General features: G+C 40.3%; 1 protein-coding gene across 2 annotated transcripts in view; it reads right to left on the bottom strand.

Moving 5' to 3' along the window:
• Window positions 1-464: 464 nt before the first annotated feature.
• The window catches only part of CDH12 (cadherin 12), a 1418552-nt gene continuing 1395836 nt past the window's right edge, over window positions 465-23180 (bottom strand). For both annotated transcript variants that reach the window (XM_082259248.1, XM_082259247.1), the window contains 4 exons: window positions 16959-17080; window positions 8069-8186; window positions 2844-3095; window positions 465-1136 (listed from right to left, as the gene is read on the bottom strand). In XM_082259248.1, coding sequence (XP_082115374.1) covers window positions 640-1136; window positions 2844-3095; window positions 8069-8186; window positions 16959-17080 — 989 coding nt within the window. In that variant the 3' untranslated portion in view covers window positions 465-639. The remainder of the gene's footprint in view (window positions 1137-2843; window positions 3096-8068; window positions 8187-16958; window positions 17081-23180) is intronic.

The following is a 23180-nucleotide window of genomic DNA, read 5'->3' on the forward strand; positions in this document are numbered from 1 at the left end:
TACTTTGCTTTTTTTGTAATAAAATACTAAAAGCAGCTATATAATTGTTTAGTTTACTAAAGCAAAATATCCTTAAAATACAATGTTGAGAGTTTTTTTTTTTTAATTTTATTAGCTTATGATTGCATAGTGTTTAATCAGAGGATGAACATGTGAAAGAAGAGACATCACACAGAGTGAAATGGAAAAGAGTTTTTCGAAATGTTGAATAACTGGGTTTGTCTATATTGAGTGAAATATTTGCTTCTGCCGTGTCTTTGACATCACATTTGTATTTAAAACTCTTTCCTGGTTTTCACTGCATATATCAGGACAAAGGCTTCAGCAGGCACTTCCGTGGAATTAAGAAAATCTTCCTCTCTTTCCACCATAATGCCAATAAATTATATTTATTCTCAAAGTGTCATTTCATTAAATTGTAGATAACACACCTGAGTTTCTCAGTTTCAATGAAAAATAGCAAAAACATTTTTATTTCATTACAGGATCAACCTTCCAGCTGTGAAACAAACGAAAACTGACAGTATGATAAATATTGTAGCATTTAAGTATAAAACGTTTTTTTTTGTTGTTTTTTTTTTTTTTTTTTACATAGTCTAGATAAAGCTTGTTGATTGTTGGTAATTTTCAGTCTATAAGTTAAGTAATGTTGCCAGCATTATAATTTTCTTCTCCAAACATTTCTGCCAAGAATTTAAAACGAGGTCCCCAGTCACTTAAAAAATCATAATTCTGATCCGTCTCCATTCGTAGTGACTCTATAGAGCTCAATGATTCAGCCACAGATCCTGAACCTTCATAGGCATAAGTAGCTAGTGAGTCATATGGTGGAGCATTTGGGTCCACATCATGCTCCTGAAGCTTTTCATTGATAAAATCTCTGATATCACTGTTATATTCTGCTGGTGGTTTTTGACGAGGCAGACACAAAGGTTCAGGTTTTATATCTCTGCGAACATTATTGTCTTCAATCACCTTTGGATTTCTTAGAGCACCAATGTCAAAGGCCTGTGTGTCCTCCTCCCCACCTCCTTCATCATCATAATGGATAACATTGTCCCTTATATCTTCTTTTGAGGTCATTAGGCCATCCTTTTTTTTCTGTCTTCTTAATGCTACGTAGAGTACTACAATAACTATAAAAACAAAAGGAAAAATGTCAATAAAATTATATAACCTTTAACTACTTCCTACCCAGGCCCATTCTGACATTTCTCTCCTACATGTACAGTATTTTTTTTGCTAGAAAATTACTGAGAACCCCAAACATTATATATTTTTTTTAGCAGAGACCCTAGAGAATAAAATGGTTGTTGTTGCTATTTGTTGCAATAATGTCACATTAGCACAGCAATTTTTCAAATGCAATAGTTTGGGAAAAATACACTTTAATGAATTTTAATGCACAAAAACACAATATATAACCCAATTTTTTTGTCAAGTATAAAAGATGATGTTACACCGAGCAAATACTGTAGATACCTAACATATCAGGCTTTAAAATTGCACATTGGCACCAAACGACAGTACTTAAAAATGTCAATAGGCGACAATTTAAAAATGTTTACAAGTTACCAGTTTAGAGTTACAGAGGAGATCTAGTACTATAAATATTGCTCTCACTATAACATTCACAGCAATAACTTGCATGTGTGGTTCCATATGCAGGTGCGACCTAAGTAAGCGCTCGCTTCTGCGTACACTGTCCCTTTATTTATTTTTTTATTCATATCACAAGAATTTCCTTGTGATAGAAATAATGCACGACAGTTCCTCTTTATGGAGATATCTAGGGTTTATAAGACCCCAGATATCTCCTCTACCCTAGAAAGCATGGGATAAAAAAAAAATGATCTCTGCTTTCTAGGGGGGAAAAATGGCAGTGTTTACATCTGCCAGAGCCAAAAGTGACATCATGACTTTACTTCCAGCCTCCCAGCTTTTTAGTAACCAGTCGCCGCTGCCGGGACGGACCTCCAGCTTCCCAATCGAACAGGAGAGTCTGGAGAGGAGCTAATGGAAGGCGGGGGAGCAGACGTTTCTTCCCACTGCCTGTAAAAGCGAACCAGCTGCTCAGATGGCTTTTACAGTGTACAGAATCAGTAGCTGAAACAGATAATGACTGTAGCTGCAGGCATCATCCAGATATACACCCTCAAAGTTCATGACATCATATTATGTCATGTGGGCTGGAAGTAAATACTTTCATATCTAAACTATATATATATATATACTGTAGTACAATGCAGAATATTTACTTCAGGGTCACATTAGGGTATACAGTTTAAACATAATTTGGGTCACTGAAAGATGCAAAGAAAATTGTAAAAAACAAAATCTGAAATCATCCCTTTCATCTTGACTGGGATTGTATTTGAAAAAAAAAAAAGAAAAACTGCATGCACATTTGTTCTGTGCAAATGCTGGCCAATGTAGATGTTACTAGGCTATTTTCTATTCAGGTCTGATGTCCGTTATGCATAAGAATAGTGTGAATCTGGAATAAAGAATATTATGATCACTAGATGGAGGCAGTGCTTAATGCTGATAGGCACTAAACTCCTAGGAAGGCGGGGGGGGGGGTTCCATCTGGGAGTGTGAACTTATGTACCAACTAAATATTAACCAATCATCTTCTAGGTTTTATTGTCAAAGCTTAATTGAACAAGCTGAAGTTACAAGCTGATTGGCTATCGTGCACAGCTGCACCAGATTTTGTACTCTCCAGTTTTAGTAAAACAGCCCCACCATATTTTTACTGTGTTACAATTGGTTTATTCTATAATGAAGCTCAAATATGGCCGTCTGAGCTATATAGGAAGATTAATTTGCAAAAAACTCACCTAGAAGTATGATAATGCACAGTAAAATTGCTACCAAAGCTCCTGTGCTTAGTCCAACAGGTAAAAAAATAGCTTCCACATTGCAAGAAAGGACCACTCCTCTTGAATCACATCTGCAAACTCTAATGGTCAGTGTGCTTGTACTGCTTTGAATAGGATAACTGCTGTCCTCTACCACCACTGGGAGAAGATAGAATTCTTTCTGTCTCCGGCTATACCCATGTCTTTGAGCAACTATGCCAGCTGAGTTATCTGAAAAATAAATAATCATGGTTATTTTTCACTTTACAATTACTCACATTTAATAAACGTTTTTATTATTTTTTATTGTACATTTTTTCACATTTAATTCAAAGAGTTTGTAAAGTCAGAAGGTTTTTTATCTTATTGAATTCTATGCCTTAAGATAAAAAGCTTCTATGTGCAGCAGCCCCCTTCAGCCCTCCTAATATTTACCTGAGCCCCATCTAGATCCAGCGATGTCCACAATTGCCTCAGCTGTCCAGTACTCTCTCCCCGGTTTGGCTGAGACACAGCAGCGGCACCATTAGCTCCCACTGTTGTCAATCAAACTCAGTTAGCCAATCAGGAGAGAGAGGGGGCAGGGCCGAATGGCAGCTCCATGTCTGAATGGATACACAGAGCTGCAGCTCGGCTTGGGTGCCCCCATAACAAACTGCTTGCTGTGGGGGCACTCAACAGGAGGCCGGGGCCAGGAGCAACAAAGAGGGGCCAGAGAAGAGGAGGATCTGGGCTGCCCTGTGTAAACCACTGCATAGAGGAGGTAAGTATAACATGTATGTTATTTTAATAGAAAAAAAATGAGACTTTACAATCACTTTAAGTGAACCTGTAAAAACTATTAGCTCAAGGAATATGATGAAAAAATATGTAGTTAATAATAATAAAATAAAATATTATTGAGTAGAAAAAAAATGTAGTCAAAGTGATGATACAGAGAGCAGATGAAATTATATACAAAATAAACCTGTTGATAGCAAGTTTGGTTGCACCATTTAGTAATGTATTAAGGTTTCCTATTACAATATTATATTATACATGGATAGGTGTGGTGTGGGGATGAGTATTTTCATTTCTAATGAACCCCCAAGGTGCATCTGGCCCCTCTGAACCCTTAATTCATGGCAATGAATATACCAATAGACATTTGCTCTGCATTGCTTTGGGTTGGGAAAATGGGTCATGTGTATTTTTTGGTACATGAACACATGAACACATACTGAAGACTAATAGTAAATGTATAGGTGCAAGTATCACAATTGATGTTTACACATCAAACAGTAAATATAATCACAAGCAGTAATATATGCAGATAGGAGAATGGGTCTTCAAGGTTGCATAGGAAAGCTTGGAAGAATGAGAAGAATTCTGTCATGACCTAGTTTTAAAGGAAAATTTGAGAGTTGCAAATATGTCCCACTTCTTATTTTACTGCATCTACTTATCAGAGTTTATTTACTGAAGAAATAGAAGATATTCATTTAACAAAGAAAGACTAATAAAGTAAACCTGTGTTCACTTTGAGTAAGCAAACAAGTACAAGGGAAATTTAAAAAAGCAAGTTTTTTAGCATATACTTGGTTGATTGAAATTAAAACAGCTTCATCTTATTTACTTATATCAGTACAAAATTTACTTTGTAAAGAGTTGCAGTTTTCTAAGTAACCAGCTTCTTGTTCCTTCAGTAAATCAACAGTACACTGTTTTAGGGCTCATGCACATGGATGCATTTACAGGCATATGGATATAAGGCATAAAATGTGCCTGTATTCATGGCACCCAGGAGGCAAAGCTGCTGTGTAATTATGTTCATAGAAATAAATTACAAATTATGCTGTATGCGGGTATATGTGTGTAAACATCAATACTTGGATTTACAGGCACATGCGTTGATGCGTATGGACATATTTTCCCCAAATGTAAAACTTTCTTGTATGAGAAAATACACCCATAAACATTTGCCTGTACACACCTATACACGAATACAGCATATTTTGTAATTAATTCCTATTGGGGCTCCTGAGTGTCAATATGCCTGCAAATAAGTCAATGTGCATGATCCATTAGCTTGCAACATGTATTGAAGGTTTCTTTATTTTTTCATCATAAGTTAAATTTAAAATGCACAGGCTTTTTATAAGTATACCGTAATAGGTGTATTGTTAATAATTTAATCTACTCTAATCAGATCTATAAGATACTATTGTTTTTGTTTTGTTTTTTCTTTTTCAACATATCAGCACAAGACTACTTTAGAGTGTTTTTCTTTTTACCAAATCAAAATGCTAATAAAACCTCTAAGGCTCTTTACTTATTGCTGTACAAAACAGAAATCAGTGTGTTTCGCCTTTTTTTCCTGAAGCTCAATTTATCACCAAGCTGCTGTTTGTGACATTTATACACAACAAAGTACATCTGAAATATTTCCCCTTCATGACATTACTTTTCTTTTTTGGCATAAAATACTTCTAAAAAGGATGCTCTAATCTCTTTGTCTCAGTTGTCCCCTCCAGCTTATTTAAGATAGTATGTTTGGTAATAAATGATCCACTAAAACAGATAAGTGACATACTGAGGGTATTTCAAGTCCAAATCCGATAAAACATGATTTAGGGTTTTTTCCACATAGGAGTTTGTTCTTGAACATTTGTGCTTAAAGGCCTAACATAAATAGCACAGCTCCGCACAGACATACACACATATACGTATGCTATGGCTTTGGTTGTATGGAAAATATATTCTGACAAATGGTTCAGTAGACATTGGTACTCTTCAAAGTTCATTGGACATTGTCCTATGGTGAATGTAGAATTTCAGAAAAGAGAAATGATTCATGCTAACCAGCATTTGCAATAAATCCATTTCATGCCCTCTTTGACTTATATTGTGGTGCTGCAAACAATGTTATTTTTCAAACCTTCCTTGGGAGAAATATTGGCACACAATGTAATTTTGTTTAACTTATTTGAGCTTTATATGCTTGTTAGCTTACCATTAAATGTCACCATATTATTGTATGTCCTGGCAAGAAGTGTCACTAATCAATAGAACTTTAAAGCCACCATAGTTAAAGCTTTTAGAGGCACATATAAGTGAAGTATCATGAAAAAAATATAATGTCTATGTCTCTAGAAACACACAAATGTAAAAGTGTACATTCAATCCCTATTATCTAGGTTTATATGGGAAGATAAGAGGTCTAGATGCTCACAAGGATTGCAGATTAAACATACCATGGCTGGGGGATGGGGGTGCCAGATATTAGAGACTATCATGCAGCTGCTATTCTGACTTTATCTGTACATTGGCTGCATCCAGCCCAAGCCCCCTTATGGAGACAAACAGAACAGGTGGAAGCCCTGCCCCATGACTTAGCCGACCTTATTCTGTGTATCCCTTTGACCACGCACCATACTCTCTCGCGACATCCTACTATATCTGCCATTATACATGCTTGGACATATTTTCTAAAACATACGGGAGCTCATATCCAACAACACTATATACCTATTCCACTGAAAGCCCTATCCCTTCTATCTCCAGGCCTGAATGTCAGGCGTTGGACATCCTTTGGCCTGGAAACTATACCTGACCTCAAGCAGGGACCTCCCCTTTGAGGAGCTATGTGCTAGGTTTCCTGCTTTTTCTAAAGAATACCTAACTTACGTTAGAATTACCAGATTAATCTCCTCCATTAACTCGGGCCATTTAGCCATTCCTGAATCTGTATACTCATTCTGCTTCAAAAGCGAGAATCACACAAAAGGTATAGGCAAATTATATCTTGCCCTACATGATAAAATATAATTTACAAAATCCAATCCCTATTTAAAATGGGAGACTGATCTACAGAAGACATTTACAGAAAGTCAATGGCAACGTGCCATTAAACTAAACCACACTTTGACTGGAGTACCAACTTTAGGGAGGGTCTGCAAAAAATCCACCTGCGGTGGTACAGGACTCCATACTCCTTGGCAAAATATTACAGCAACAAAAGAGAAGAGAACTCACTGCTCTAGGTGATTCCAGAAGCCTGATGACAGACCGGTGCACGCCTAGGCTCACCTCCGTGGATAATTAATCATAGAAGAAATGGCTGCACTCCAGGTGTGATCAAAATTAAGGTTTATTGGCTGAACATCCCAATGTGAAAAATGTGGCAAGGTAGACGTGTTTCACACACAAGTATGTGTGCTTAATCATTACCTAATGATATATGGAAATGATTAAGCACACATACTAGTGTGTGAAACGTGTCTACCTTGCCACATTTGTCACATTGGGATGTTCAGCCAATAAACCTGGTTCTTTTTTAGTTTTGTGTCTAATATCTGTCTCATGTATGTGCCCTTAAAGGCCACCTTCTACAGATGTTTATCCAGTTTTCTTTTTTATAAATGAGCATTGTTCTAAAAAGCTTTATCCATTGTGGTTCACTCAAACGCTTTAAAAATACCCAATGCAAATCCAAACCAGGTTTGAACAGAAAATTAAGTACATTTCTGCAGATTGGTTTGGAAATCAGCTGAAATCCCTGCTTGATGAAGCACTGGGGCCAAAAAAACTGTTTAAACCTTTCTTTAAAAAAGTCAACCAGGGATATTAAGATAGAAGGGTGGCATCTGGTAGTAATGGAAGTTAAGCTAAGGTTATCCAGAAAACAGAAAAAACAAATATAAGGCAAAAAAACTTCTAGGATAAGCCTTTATACCCTTTCTCCCACAAACCTTTTGGAATTCCGAAATTACAAAAATAAAACTAAAATTTAGAATTAATTCAGAACATCCATATTAATAAAATGTAATCTTAATCTAATTTTATTCTGGGTTCAATTCTAATGAAGATATGGTTAGGCACAGTACATGGTTTAAAAAATAATTACAAAGTTTCCAAGCGGTGTTCAAGAGTTTAAACCTATAATTCTAATTATCATACCATACATTTTGGAGATATTTATATAGGAATAAAACTTTTGCGCACTAAGCATATTTTTATTTGAAATACAAATATAACTTTTTTTTGTGAGATATTCCTGGGGGAAAAAAATATATGTTTGTCATAAAACAGCTGCAATGAGCCAGAAAAGAAATAAAATGACAGCAATGTGTACAGGCATATATCAAATATATTTGTTTTCTTTCTGAAATACTAATGCATGTCACAATTTGAAAATAGAAAATGTATGTAATCAAGATCCTTACTTTTAAAGTCATGGATGGTAAAATTGGGGTTTGTGGAACCATCAGGTGGCAGTCTGAAGGAAAATTTCTGCCCTGCAGGTGACATATCCTTGTCAGCAGCACCAATAATTTGGACGATCTGAAAGCAGACAGAAAATACACACTGTACGAAACATTTCTACTTTTTATGTAAACACTACTTACATCAAGCTTATACAAAAGATAGGAAATATTTATTCTAGGATTCAGTAGGCTTTTAACAGACAAAGACAGTGTGAGAGAACAAAGGGAAGCGAAGGAAGTGAAATGTAAAGTGCATTTCCATCATTGCTTCCCAGTGATATTGTTGAATATAATACATAAGATAGTAAGTGAAAAAAAGCAAAAGTTATCATCCAAGTAAAAAAGAGTAACAAACATTAAGACTAGGGATGATCGAACGGTTCGGGTCGACCATCGGTTCGACCCGAACATTGGATGTTCGATATTCGGCCGAATACCGAACTTTTTGCGGCAAAAGTTCGGTATTCGGCCACCAGAACCGCCCAAAATGCACTGGGACAGGAACTGGGCTTTAAAAGCCCGTGATTGGCCCAGAAACGTCTGCAAAAGCCAATGAGGGGGCAGGAGTCTCCTAGGAACGTGATTGGAGTGACTACGGGGACCAGAGGCCAATCAGGAGTGAATACGCCCCACACTATATAAGATGGCCCCGCCTAACCCCTAGCACAGTTATCCAGAGCCTGTTGAAGAGAGTTGAAGCAGTTCTGTCTGACTCCTGCTTGCTACACTACATTTCCTACATATCGAGTGGTTCTAAAGCTCCATATAGCAGAATTGTATTTAGCTTACAGCCAGTGTAGTTAGATACAGCGATTGTGCTGGTTCTTAGAGTTAAAAAAAAAAAAAAAAAAAAAAACTTAAGGGACAGTGTCAGTCTTCTGCTGTATGGAGCTTTCTATTTAGTGGAAAGGGATATCTAGTGTAGTTAGGGAACTTTGTACTACATTAGTTAGATTTGAAAATTTAGTTTCTGTAGGGAAAGTGTGAGGGTTCTGTTTAGTGAGCACGTGGCACAGTGCTGCTGTATCACAGCAGGTATACGTGCTTGCTAGGCAGCAAAATACAGTGACAACTTAACGCCTGTTGTTCAAAGCGTTAGGTGCACTGTACAAAAGCCTTTGCAACTGTGCGTGACACGCAACTGCTGTGCTGTATCCAGCGACAACTGTGGGTCGCATAGCAGTGTGCGTTTTTCACCGCACACAGTTGCCAACGCATCAGTGACAACCTAACGCCTGTTGTTCAAAGCGTTAGGTCCACTGTGCAAAAGGCTTTGCTACTGTGCGTGAACCGCAACTGCTGTGCTGTATCCAGCGACAACTGTGGGTCGCATAGCAGTGTGCGTTTTTCACCGCACACAGTTGCCAACGCATCAGTGACAACTTAACGCCTGTTGTTCAAAGCGTTAGGTGCACTGTACAAAAGCCTTTGCAACTGTGCGTGACACGCAACTGCTGTGCTGTATCCAGCGACAACTGTGGGTCGCATAGCAGTGTGCGTTTTTCACCGCACACAGTTGCCAACGCATCAGTGACAACCTAACGCCTGTTGTTCAAAGCGTTAGGTCCACTGTGCAAAAGGCTTTGCTACTGTGCGTGAACCGCAACTGCTGTGCTGTATCCAGCGACAACTGTGGGTCGCATAGCAGTGTGCGTTTTTCACCGCACACAGTTGCCAACGCATCATTGAGAAATATGCCTGGTAGACCAAGAAAAGGCATACGTGGCCCTGCTGCGGAAAGGGGCACAGCTTCTAGGGTGTCTAGAGGCAGGGGTGGACGTGGTGGTCAGTCCTCAGCCAGGCCACCATTTGGATTGTTCTCCGGCAGTGGCCAAGCTATACGTCCACAGTATGTACAGGAGGTGGTGGACTATATGAACAAACCCTCATCATCGGCATCATCTGCAACTACAGTGACCCAGGCAGAGAAAAGTGGTCAGTCTTCTGCAGTTGTCAGAACAAATAAAGATGAGTCCATGTCCACCTCATGTCCTCCCTTAGACCCAATTTCAGACATGGCAGAGGAGTCAGCTGAGCTGTTTGACCACAGTGTCGGCCATCTACTCCAGCCTGATGCTCAGTCCTTTATGGAGTCTGATGTTGGGTCTGAGTTTGAGGAGGAGGCAGAGCAAACAAGAGGGGAGAGCAGACGGCCTGCTCCATCTAAGGCCGCACCTGTTGTCTCCCAGGCCAGGCCTGATGCTCAGTCTTTGATAGAATCAGATGTTGGGTCTGAGGTTGAGGAGGAGGCAGAGCAAACAAGAGGGGAGAGCAGACGGCCCGCTCCATCTAAGGCCGCACCTGTTGTCTCCCAGGCCAGGCCTGATGCTCAGTCTTTGATGGAGTCAGATGTTGGGTCTGAGGTTGAGGAGGAGGCAGAGCAAGCAAGAGGGGAGAGCAGACGGCCTACTCCATCTAAGGCCGCACCTGTTGTCTCCCGGGCCACTATACACACCTCATCTTGCTGGGCCTTTTTTGAGATATCCCATGCAGATAAAACAGTTGCGATCTGCAAGATTTGTAAGAAGGGTATAAAACGTGGCAAAAATGTCAACCACCTGGGTACAAGCTGCCTAAACAGGCATTTGACAACCCACCACTCGGCCCGTTGGCAGGAGCATTTAAAGAACCCACAAAAGGGCCAAAGATTGGTCAGTCGGCCTCCTAGTTCTCCTCGCGCTCCTCCTCATGCTCCATCTGCTCCACCTGCTCCACCTGCACATCAGTCTGTTCCTGGCCCTGCTATAGTCACTCGTCACCTGTTGGCAGCCTCCACTGGCAGGGATGATGATATAGCAGGCAGTGTCGCATCTACCTCCAGCACACCACCAGCTGTATCATCTAGACGCCAAATTTCGATTCCACACATGCTGGAACGAAAAAAAATGTATACTCCCCGCCACCCACATGCCCAGCGTCTAAACAGTAGTTTGGCTAAACTACTGGCTCTGCAACTATTACCATTTAACCTGGTAGAGTCTGCTCCCTTCCGTGACTTCGCAAAATGTGCAGTTCCACAGTGGCAGGTGCCAAGTCGGCATTACTTTTCCCGTAAGGCCCTGCCATCCCTATACCAACATGTGGAAGGCAATGTAGTGTCATCCCTGGCCAAGTCAGTCAGCCGTAAGATACACTTGACGGCTGACACTTGGTCAAGCAAACATGGGCAGGGACGGTACATTTCTGTCACTGCTCACTGGGTGACACTGCTTGCCAGTGGAAGGGATTGTAGCCAGGGCTCGGTGCTGCAGCCAGTGTTGCCCCCACGTCTGCAAACAGCTGGTGGTGTCGCTGATCCGGGTAGATCGATCACTTCTACCCCCTCCTGCTCCTCCTCCTCTACCTCCTCCATGCCCTCCTCTGCAGAATGGTCCTTTGAATATGATGAGATACCACGTAAACGTTCAAAGGGCTATTCTATGTCTCAGGCCAAAAGGTGTCACGCAGTGCTGCAGCTTGTGTGTCTAGGGGACAGGCAGCACACTGCCCCTCAGATTCTTGGGGCTCTGCAGGCACAGGCCCAGAGGTGGTTGACACCACGCCAGCTGCAGCCAGGGATGGTGGTTACTGATAATGGGTCAAACCTCCTGGCCGCCCTTCGTCAGGGAAAGTTAACCCATGTGCCATGCCTGGCGCATGTCCTGAATCTCGTGGTACAGCGGTTTTTGAACTCGTACCCGGGAATGCAGGATGTGCTAAGGATGGCAAGAAGGGTGTGCAGTCACTTCAGGCGGTCGTACAGTGCCACTGCACGTTTGGCCGAAGTGCAGCGCGAGTTTCACCTGCCGGTACACCGCCTCATCTGTGACATGCCCACCCGCTGGAACTCCACCTTGGCTATGCTGCAGCGCCTGTACACGCAGCAGAGGGCCCTCAATGAATACCTATGCGAGTACGGCACCAGCACTGGCTCTGCGCGCCTGGGCTTCTTTTCACCACGGCAGTGGCTTTTGATTAAGGATGCATGCGCTGTCCTCTCGCCATTTGAGGAGGCCACAAGGATGGTAAGCCGGGACAGCGCATGCATCAGTGACACCCTACCGGTACTGTTTTTGTTGGAGCACACTCTGCGTGGCATTATGGACAGGGCACTGGAGGCAGAGCAGCAGGAGGAAGAGGAGGACTTCCTTGCCTCTCAAGGCCCCCTTTATCCTGAGAATCCTGACCCCATTATGCCTAGCTCCCAGAGGCCCGAGCAGGATCCAGGGGTGGAAGAGGAGGAGGAGGACGATTCTGCGGGAACTTTTGCAGGGTTTGAGGAGGAGGAGGAGGAAGACATGCGGCAATCTGCAAGGCCTAGTTTGACTCCCTCGGGACACTTTGGAGTAGTACGTGGCTGGGAGGAGGAGGAGCCCGTTGAAGATAATGTCGTTATGAGTGACCCCGAGGAGTCAGCTTCTCAGGCCTTCGCTAATTTGCGACGCATGGGAAACATCATGCTCCAGAGCCTGCGAAAGGACCCCAGAATCAAGGCCATTAAAGAGACTAACCACTATTGGTTGGCCACCCTACTTGACCCCCGGTACAAGTGTAAAGTCTCGGAGCTTTTCCCATCCACCCATAGAGTCCACAGGATCAAATCCCTTGAGGACAGTCTCAAGAGGAATCTGGTGAACATGTTCCCCGACTCCCGTAGGGTGCAGGGGCGGGGACAACCTACCATGGATTCTACTGGTGGTCACGAGAGGAGCGTTGGAGAAGGCGTGCGGTTGACGGATGCCTTTCGGTCTTTTTTTAGTCCTCACCGCCCAGGCCTCTCAGCTGCCACATCGCATCGACACCGTCTGCATCACATGGTGGACGATTACGTGAGGGCACAAAGTGACACAGAGGGCTTTTCATGTGACGAATCCGATCCACTGGCATACTGGGTCTTAAGATTAGACCACTGGCCAGAACTGGCCCAGTATGCCATGGAGTTGTTGGCCTGCCCTGCTTCCAGTGTCCTATCGGAACGGGCATTCAGCGCAGCAGGAGGATTCGTCACAGACCATCGAACTAGACTCTCCACCGACTCAGTCGACCGTTTGACATTCATTAAGATGAATCAGTCGTGGATATCAAGCTTTGATGCACCTGATGCAGACCTTGTAGACTAGGCTATCGTTGTGATGTGGCAGTTGAGCCTCAGTTTAAGCCTGGACCATGGTGCCACCCTCAAACCCTCCTCTCATTCTCTTTACGTTCACAGAACCTCATTTTGGTTATGACAAAAACGACAATGTTTGCGCACCTGTTCCACAGGTGCACACCTTTGCAATTTTTGGGCCTCCTTCAACACCAGCTCTTTGGGGTTAAGGTGGGGAGGCTATGCTAAAACAAAAACGACAATGTTTGCGCACCTGTTCCACAGGTGCACACCTTTACAATTTTTGGGCCTCCTTCAACACCAGCTCTTTGGGGTTAAGGTGGGGAGGCTATGCTAAAACAAAAACGACAATGTTTGCGCACCTGTTCCACAGGTGCACACCTTTACAATTTTTGGGCCTCCTTCAACACCAGCTCTTTGGGGTTAAGGTGGGGAGGCTATACTAAAACAAAAACGACAATGTTTGCGCACCTGTTCCACAGGTGCACACCTTTACAATTTTTGGGCCTCCTTCAACACCAGCTCTTTGGGGTTAAGGTGGGGAGGCTATACTAAAACAAAAACGACAATGTTTGCGCACCTGTTCCACAGGTGCACACCTTTACAATTTTTGGGCCTCCTTCAACACCAGCTCTTTGGGGTTAAGGTGGGGAGGCTATGCTAAAACAAAAACGACAATGTTTGCGCACCTGTTCCACAGGTGCACACCTTTACAATTTTTGGGCCTCCTTCAACACCAGCTCTTTGGGGTTAAGGTGGGGAGGCTATGCTAAAACAAAAACGACAATGTTTGCGCACCTGTTCCACAGGTGCACACCTTTACAATTTTTGGGCCTCCTTCAACACCAGCTCTTTGGGGTTAAGGTGGGGAGGCTATGCTAAAACAAAAACGACAATGTTTGCGCACCTGTTCCACAGGTGCACACCTTTACAATTTTTGGGCCTCCTTCAACACCAGCTCTTTGGGGTTAAGGTGGGGAGGCTATACTAAAACAAAAACGACAATGTTTGCGCACCTGTTCCACAGGTGCACACCTTTACAATTTTTGGGCCTCCTTCAACACCAGCTCTTTGGGGTTAAGGTGGGGAGGCTATACTAAAACAAAAACGACAATGTTTGCGCACCTGTTCCACAGGTGCACACCTTTACAATTTTTGGGCCTCCTTCAACACCAGCTCTTTGGGGTTAAGGTGGGGAGGCTATGCTAAAACAAAAACGACAATGTTTGCGCACCTGTTCCACAGGTGCACACCTTTACAATTTTTGGGCCTCCTTCAACACCAGCTCTTTGGGGTTAAGGTGGGGAGGCTATGCTAAAACAAAAACTACAATGTTTGCGCACCTGTTCCACAGGTGCACACCTTTACAATTTTTGGGCCTCCTTCAACACCAGCTCTTTGGGGTTAAGGTGGGGAGGCTATGCTAAACAAAAACTACCATGTTTGCGAACCTGTTCCACAGGTGCACACCTTTACAATTTTTGGGCCTCCTTCAAAGCCAGCTCTTTGGGGTTATGGTGGGGAGGCTCCGCCAACACCAAAACTACCATGTTTGCGCACCTGTTCCACAGGTGCACACCTTCATAATTTTTACGCCTTCTTCAACACCAGCTCTTTGGGCTTACAGTGGTATGGCTCCGCCAACACCCAAACAACAATTTTTGCGCACCTGTCACACAGATGCATATCATTGTAATTTTTTTCCTTACAAAGGCAATTATTGCTTTCATTACCAGCACTTTCATAGGGATATGGTGTCAAGGCATCGTCCGCACCACCAAATGCCCAATTTTTAAGCATCCTTTACTTCTATTCAAAGTCAAGAGACAACAGTATTCATCCAAAACATCTCTAATCTTGTTCACTCTGCACTACATTGTGGCCCCTACCCCTAACCCTCAATGTATCCGTGCATATATGTCTGTTTCTTGTGAGATTTCAAGTTAAAGTGCACCAAACACCATTTTACATGAAATAAAGTGCAATTACATACATCTTTGGACTTCTTGAAACATTTGGTAATAAAAGCCCCATTGTGGAAATACACCCGTTAATTATATGCACATTTAAAGAGACAGCACCTTTTTCCAAAAAAACCTCTAATCTTGTTCCCAGTGCACTGCATTATGTCCCCATCATACACATTGGCTGAGCCGTTGATTAGGAGCAAAAGAAAGGTGCGGTTAAGCAAAAAAGTCATTTTTGAAGGTTTGGTATGCTGTAATTCTGGTTCTGGACATGCTACAGAGCTGAAACTTCACAGGTACACCTTTTAGACCCCCCAGACACTAAATCCAAAGAAATCTCTTTTTTTTTTTTTTTTTTAATTTTTTCAATAATTGGCTATCTATCAAAAACGACAATTTTTAAGAACTTTTTTTTGTGTGATTAATAGTCCCTGGGGCATGACCCAGAACCCTAGGCACTTTTTAGGGGCATTTATTGGGTTTTAGGGCTTAAAAATGGTGTTTTTTGATTACAGAAGTTCGGGTCCCATTGATTTCAATGGGGTTCTGAAATCCGAACCGAACTTTCGTGAAGTTCGGGTGTTCTGGTCGAACCGAACTTTTCAAAAGTTCGATCATCCCTAATCAAGACGTGGGTCTTAGAGGAAATAAACAGAATGAATACTAAGATTTTTTGCATTGTGCTTTTGGTTAATTTGCTTTTATTTTAAATAAACTGCAATGTAAAAATAAGCAGTAACTCAAGTTAAAACTTTTTCATATATTGGGGAAGGACTAGCTCTCCTTTCAGTATTTATTGCTGTCTTGATCTCCGCTGGAGAGATTTTTTCCCCCATTTCAGTTTCCAGGTTTTATTGTCAAAGCTTAATTAAACAAGCTGAAGTTAGAAGCTGATGGGTTTCTATGCAGAAGTGAGCCTGATTTTTTCCCTCTCCATCTTTATTAAATAATTCCAACAGTGTTGGCAGGGAAATCCCTCCCATGAAGCCATTGTGTTCTCTTGGGAAGGGGGGGGGGATGCTGTTCCCCCCCATAAGAATACAGTGACTATTGCAAGCAGCTATAACAGCCGCTTGTAATAATTGCATGTAAAATCTGACTGGCTGGTTGTACCCAAGTTGATCAATAAATCAACTTGGGTACATTCAGCCTGCCCATATATGGTGCAAGACTTCCAGCTGAACTGGCTAGCATTTGAACTGTCTATGGTCAGCTTAAGTGAGGGGGACCTCCCTAGTTTGTAAAAAAGTCCAAACTGCACATACACAAGACTGTCCTCAGCAGTGGGTTGGCAATGATGGGGACATATGCAATGGATAAATGTCTTCACACGAGAAATTAAGCAAGAAAAATAAGCTTTACTTGCACAAGAGATCAACAATATTTTGGGGACATGCAAGACCCCTTTAGAAAATGAGTCACCGTGATAAAGGGGTCTTTACAGACCAAAAACATTGTTGGTATGTCCTGCAAGTTAAGTTTAATGCTTTATTTATAGTATGCTTACCTTCATCTACTTTTTTCTCCCTAGTTGAAACAGATAGTAAATAAAGGCTTGGCAAAGGTTACAGTCAAATATGTTGTAACCAGGGTTCTGCTGACAAGTCACCTCATCTTCTGCCCTAGTGGCAGGCTAACATACAGGGCACCACTGGGAGAGGAAGTGATAAGTTAAGTAAGGAAATAGAAGTTGCCGAGCTGCAAAAAAGTGTATGCCTCTTTTTTGGTAGACTTTAAACAGTAGATATAAATAGTGCAATTTGAAGTTTTGGAAAAAAAGAAATTGCTTTACCTGTCCTGGTTTGGAATTATCACATGCTGATATCTCATATGGCACTGTCACCTCAGGGGGAAATTCATTAACATCCAGTACATTTATAAGGATTCGTACCAAACTAGTCAGTTGTGGATTGCCTAAAAGAAAAAAGTTTCATAATTTTTTTTTTTATTGCTAAGGTATGAGATGTATAAGAAAGTCAGGATGCGCATCTTTCACTGTGGATGACAGATATACAATTTGGTTAGAGTATTAAGCTCTTCTTACATAGCTAATGTGATGATGAATTGCCATGAACTTCCTTAACCTGGTTATGTCTGTCCTTCTGTTAGCAGCACCTAATTGTATGTGGGAATCTAATGGGACAACATATATTTTGAAAGCCTGCGATATTAGTGCCTGGTAATCCAAGGAGCTTTACAAGGCATCAATTTGTTACTAGTGCTACCAGCAAACTTTCGAACAATCAGAAATTAAATCCACACAATAGCTTTCACATTCAAACATTTGATGCTTTTCAAGTAGCAGAAGTACCAAATCAATGATATAGAGGCCAACCCATAACTTCAAGCAACAATATTCCAGAAAGTTCTTTATTTTCTGAGGGATGAGTTGATCTGATAACTCTTCTGTTGCAGAGGTGGCTGTTGTAAGTAGATATTGCAAACTCTGCAGCCATGTAACTATTTTATATTTCTAAAGATGGTAATAGGGTCTTACTAAAACACTGCATTTCTTATTATATTTTTTTTACATTTTTATTATGTATTAGTCAACTAAATGTATGTTTAGGCACCTTATATGCAGTGTGATATGATGTAAAGGATAACCAAAGATTATGTTATCCAGCATGTCATGAAACCACAGGTATACTAAAGCCCCATACACACGATCAATATATCGTACAAAAAATACCGTTTTTGAAGCGATTGTACGAATCCGATCGTTAGTACACAGCTTTCGTCTGAAATTTTCCATAGGAACAAACACAAACATTTTTCTCATACAATACCAGATCATATGATTTTTGTTTAATCAGTACAGTTTTTGTCTGAAAATACAATACAAATACATGAGATCACTTCAGAATTTTTAATTTTCGATATGGAGATTAGCATGTATAAAACCCTCCCAAAAAACTAACAATCATTTGTCTGATAATCTCATCTTGTGTACTAGGCTTAAACCAAATGCAATGCAGTGGTGCAGTAGTTTGCATTCAACTTTTTATAGCTCTGGTGACTTGGGTTTAACCCCATCAAGAGTAGTATTTACAAAATAGAACAAAAACATCCAGGGCTACAACTTATGTGGTTTAAAGTGCATATAAATTCAAAAGTGATAAAGTGCTGTGCAACACAGTATAAAAATCATTTGATACCAAAGTCAATACATTAAAGATCTTGTGCAATAATTGATAACAAGTATGCATATACAGTGCTAATCCCAAATAAATATATCCACAATTTTATGACTGAAAAAAAAAAAACTAAAACCAGTCCTTTAAATAGGTGATGAGGGATAGTTACGAATAGAATGTAAAACCACAGTACATAAAACATATGTTGTCATATCACCAAGAAGTAGAGTATATTAGGTATCCAGAGATTAAATGAAGAATTATTAAGAGATAAGAAATGGGGAGAAGAAATTAGAAAAGAATTGGAACTATATTATCAAATAAACGAAAAAGAAGAAACATCAAAATATATACTTTGGGAGACCCAAAAAGCCTATATGAGGGGAATTCTAATTTCTAAAGGATCCAGGAGGAAAAAAGAGAGGGTCGAGCATAACGAGAGACTGATAAAAGATATTTATGTTCTAGAACAAAGACATAAAAATATACAGAATGAATAGACCCAACATCAATTAAATAGAAAAAGAGATGAACTAAAGGAATTAATAGAACAGGAAATTAGACAGGGAAATAATAAGATCAGTAAAGAGGAATATAAATGGAATAATAAGATCAGGAAAAAATTAGCGAAGGTGCTAAAAAAAAAGAGAGCCAGGAATTTTATAGAAAAAAAAAGAGATGGAAAGGGGGAAATTACAGTTATCTTGAAGGAGGGAAAGGATGCCTTAATTTGTCCTAGCTACAGACCCATTTTGCTGCTAAATATAGACACAAAGCTGTTTGCAAAGGTGCTAGCAACCAGGTTAAAAAGTTTGATGGCGAAATGGGTCCATAGCGACCAGGTGGGCTTTATACCCGGGAGACAGGGAAGAGACAATGGAGTAAGAACAATTTTATTGATGCAACAGATGGTTAGGAGTGGATCCCAGGGACAAATACTATCAATAGATGCGGAAAAAGCATTTGATAGGGTTAATTGGGAATTCATGATGAAAACCCTGGAAGAACTAGGAATCAGAGTAAAAATGATGGCCTGGATAAAAACATTGTATAGCCACCTACAGCGAAGGTTAAGGTGAATGGGATATACTCAGAACCATTTGGGATGTATAACGAATCTAGGCAGGGGTGTCCACTGTCTCCGCTGCTGTTTGTTGATGTTTGTCCTCTCCCTCGAACCCCTTCTGGCAACTATAAGGAGGTCCCCCTATGTGAAAGGAATAGAGGTGGGAGATGTGGAGCATAAGGTGGCCACATTTGCGGACGACGTGCTGCTCTACATCTCCAGACCAAGAATAACCCTCCCAAATGTGATGGAAATCCTGAAAAAATATGGAGAACTCTCTAATTTAAAAATCAACCCTGCAAAATCAGAGTTACTTAACATAAATGTTAAGAAACAGGAAGAGGAAAAATTTAGACTGGAATTCCCTTTCACTTGGAAAAAATCAGGATTAAAATATCTAGGTATTATATTAACAACAGACCCTGAAAATTTATATAAAGAAAACTACATTCCACTGCTGAATGAAATTAAAAAATAATTAAATATAATTTCATATAGACTGTTATCCTGGATAGGGAGAATTAACATTATAAAGGTGGCAATATTGCCGAAAATTACCTAAAAATACCAAATGTTGCCGATATCAATACCCCAAATATATTTTAGAACTTTGAAATCCTTAGTATCCAAATTCATTTGGAAAAAAAACATACCCAGAATACATTATACAGCACTAATAAAAGGTAAAAATCAAGGTGGCCTTGCGGTCCCAGACTTCAAAAAATATTATGATGCAACACTATTGTCACGGGTGATGGAATGGGGAAAGTCAAAAAGTGAAAAAAGTTTGGTAAAAATAGAATGCACTATGAGTTGCACTTAACCTCCCTGGCGGTATGATTCTGTCAGGAATTCTGTTCCAAAAGCGGTACAATTCTTTTCATGGAAATTTGGCGTTATGTATTATAGGCCTACAATTTTTAGTAATTACTGACTTAAACCTGACCAAAACAAGTCTCTAGTAGACATCCCAGATGTGATAAATTTGAAACACAAACAAGTGAATTATAATCGAATCAATAATATTATTTTATTATTTAATATATAATATATATAATAAAATTATATTATTGATTCGATTATAATTCATGCGTTATATATTATATATATATGTGTGTGTATATAGATATATAGATATATATGTGTGTGTGTATATATATATATATATATATATATATATATAACGCATGAATTATAATCGAATCAATAATATAATTTTATATATATATATATATATATATATATATATATATATATATATATATATATATATATATATATATATATATATATATATATATATATATATATGTGTGTGTGTGTATATAGGTATATATATATATACATATATATATACATATATACATATATATGCATATATATAATATAAAATGTGTTATGTGTTTTGTGCAACGTTTTTTTTTTTTTTTTTTAATTTCCCTCCCTAGTTCCGCTCCCATGCAGCATTGCTGCTGCAGGGAACGGAACTAGGAAGTCCTCCTACCGACAGACGAGCGGCGGAGATCTCACTGGCGGTCACAGCAATGAGAGCTCATCGCTGGATCGCCAGGATAAGGTAAGAGAAGCTCCCCTGCGCTGTCTGCACGCTCTGCCCATTGACCCCGAGCGTGACTCGGGGATACCGCTAATAGCAGAAAATTCCTACCCCGAGTCACGCTCGGGGATACCGCTAAGGCGGTTAACTAGGGAAAATTATATGGATCCCTCCACATTATAGGAACTTGAATATTAATACACACACGATTACATATCAAGCACTCAGAATTTGGGATTTAATACACAAGTTAAATTAATGGAAACACAATTCACCATTAATTCCTGTGAAAGATACCAGTTTTTTTCCCTCCAGGACAAGAAAAGATGTGAGGAAACTGGATAAGAGATGAGGATGCACGTTTAAGGGATATTATGGATAAGGGACAGATTTGCACAATAAGTAGATTAAAACAAAAAAATTGGAAGATTGATGAATGGCGCTACTGTCAGTTAAAACACTTTGTAGCCTCCCTACCAAAGCCAATAAGAGCAGGAGATGACTTACTCCCTTTTGAGCAAATCTGCTCCTCCGAGAACCATAAGAACAGCATTTCAAATGTATATAAATTATTGGTGGAGATGATGGGGCCAAGAGTACCGCCATTTATCGAAAAATGAGAAAGGGAATTGGGAACACAGCACAAAGATTTTCCCATAGAATAAAGTTTCAGATTAATACACGGTTCCACAGTAGATGTACACACAGCAGAAATGAATTATAAATGTATTGCAAGATGGTACAACACCCCTGATAAAATTCACAAGTATCAAAAGGAAAAATCAAAATATTGTTTGAGGGGATGTATAGAAGTTGGTACAATGGCCCACTTATGGTGGGATTGCCCAAAGATTAAAATATTCTGGAAGGAGATTTTAGCTCAAATCAAAAGAATTACAAAAGTTGAGATCTCGGAAGAACCTTGGTATTGTTTATTTCACGGCACAAAAAGTTAATTTAGACAATATAAAGTAACATTAATACCCCATCTGATGAATGCCGCAAAGGGCTTGATCCCATTATATTGGCAGAAAAATGAAGCCCCGCCTTTAGGAAATTGGATGAAGAGAGTTGAAAAAATAAGAACAATGGAATATCTAAGAGAATGGGAGGGAGAAGAGACCAGGGAATGGGTTGATATATGGGAGGATTGGAAGGAATTTAAGAAAACAAGAGAATTTACTAAGTGGAGCGGTTAAAAGAAAATTTTAAGCGGGAGGAGAAATGGGGGGGGGGGGAAATGGGGAAAAAATGGGGAGGATTAACTGTTTTATAACATGAGATGTATGTGATAGCGTTTGTTTGTTACTTTTTGAAAACAATAAATACATTTATTAAAAAAAAAAAAAAAAGTATCCAGAAAAACACCCAAAGAAAGGTCACTCTACCATGTGCGATAAAGTGGGGGACTTACCAGATGATTATGACCCAGATTAGGTGGTCAATATGGCCCCAATGGATGTGTTAAAGTGTCAGTTGTAGCTACATTACTGTTATGGAAATTGGAAAACACTTCGGCACTCCTGCCTGTCACAAGGGCATATGCATCCTCCCCACAAAGAGGCTGCACTGTGTACTGCCTGCACAAGCTCTGTACTGTCTCAGAGCTCATGCAGGCAGTACTTGGGGCAGCCTCTGTGTGTGGGTCCTCTGGGTGGTGACGTTGTCCTGCAACATAGTACAGATGTTAAAGTCACTGTGTTGTAATCGGGCTGCAATCTTTGTGTTTATGATGACACCCACCAGAGGTGAGTGTAAAGAATGAGTAAATCCAGTTGCCTGAGCTGGAGGTCAGGCTGAGGATGCCTATCCCCTTGTCACAGGCAGGAGTGCCTGAATTGTTTTCCAATTTCCACAACAGTAACGTGGTTACAATTCATGCTTTAACTCATGCATTAATGCACATATTGACCACCTTACTTGGGGTCATAATCATCTGGTAAGCCCCCCCCCCACTTTATCGCACATGTTGGAGTGACCTTTCTTTGGGCGTTTTTCTGGATACCTTATACACTCTACTTCCTGCTGATATTCCAACATATGTTTTATGGACTGTGGTTCTCTACTGTTTACAATCTATTCACAATTACCTCCCATCACCTATTTAAATGACTGTTTTTTGGTTTATCTTTCATTCATGAACTTGTGAATATATTTTTTGTGATTAGTACTAGGGATAGACCGATTATCGGCAAAGGCCGATATGCACTTTCCCCGATATATCGGTATAGGCCCCGGAACTGTCCGATATAGCCG

Source organism: Pelophylax lessonae (genome assembly GCF_965119305.1).
Source record: "Pelophylax lessonae genome assembly, chromosome: 5".
In the NCBI taxonomy this organism is placed as follows: Eukaryota; Metazoa; Chordata; class Amphibia; order Anura; family Ranidae; genus Pelophylax; species Pelophylax lessonae.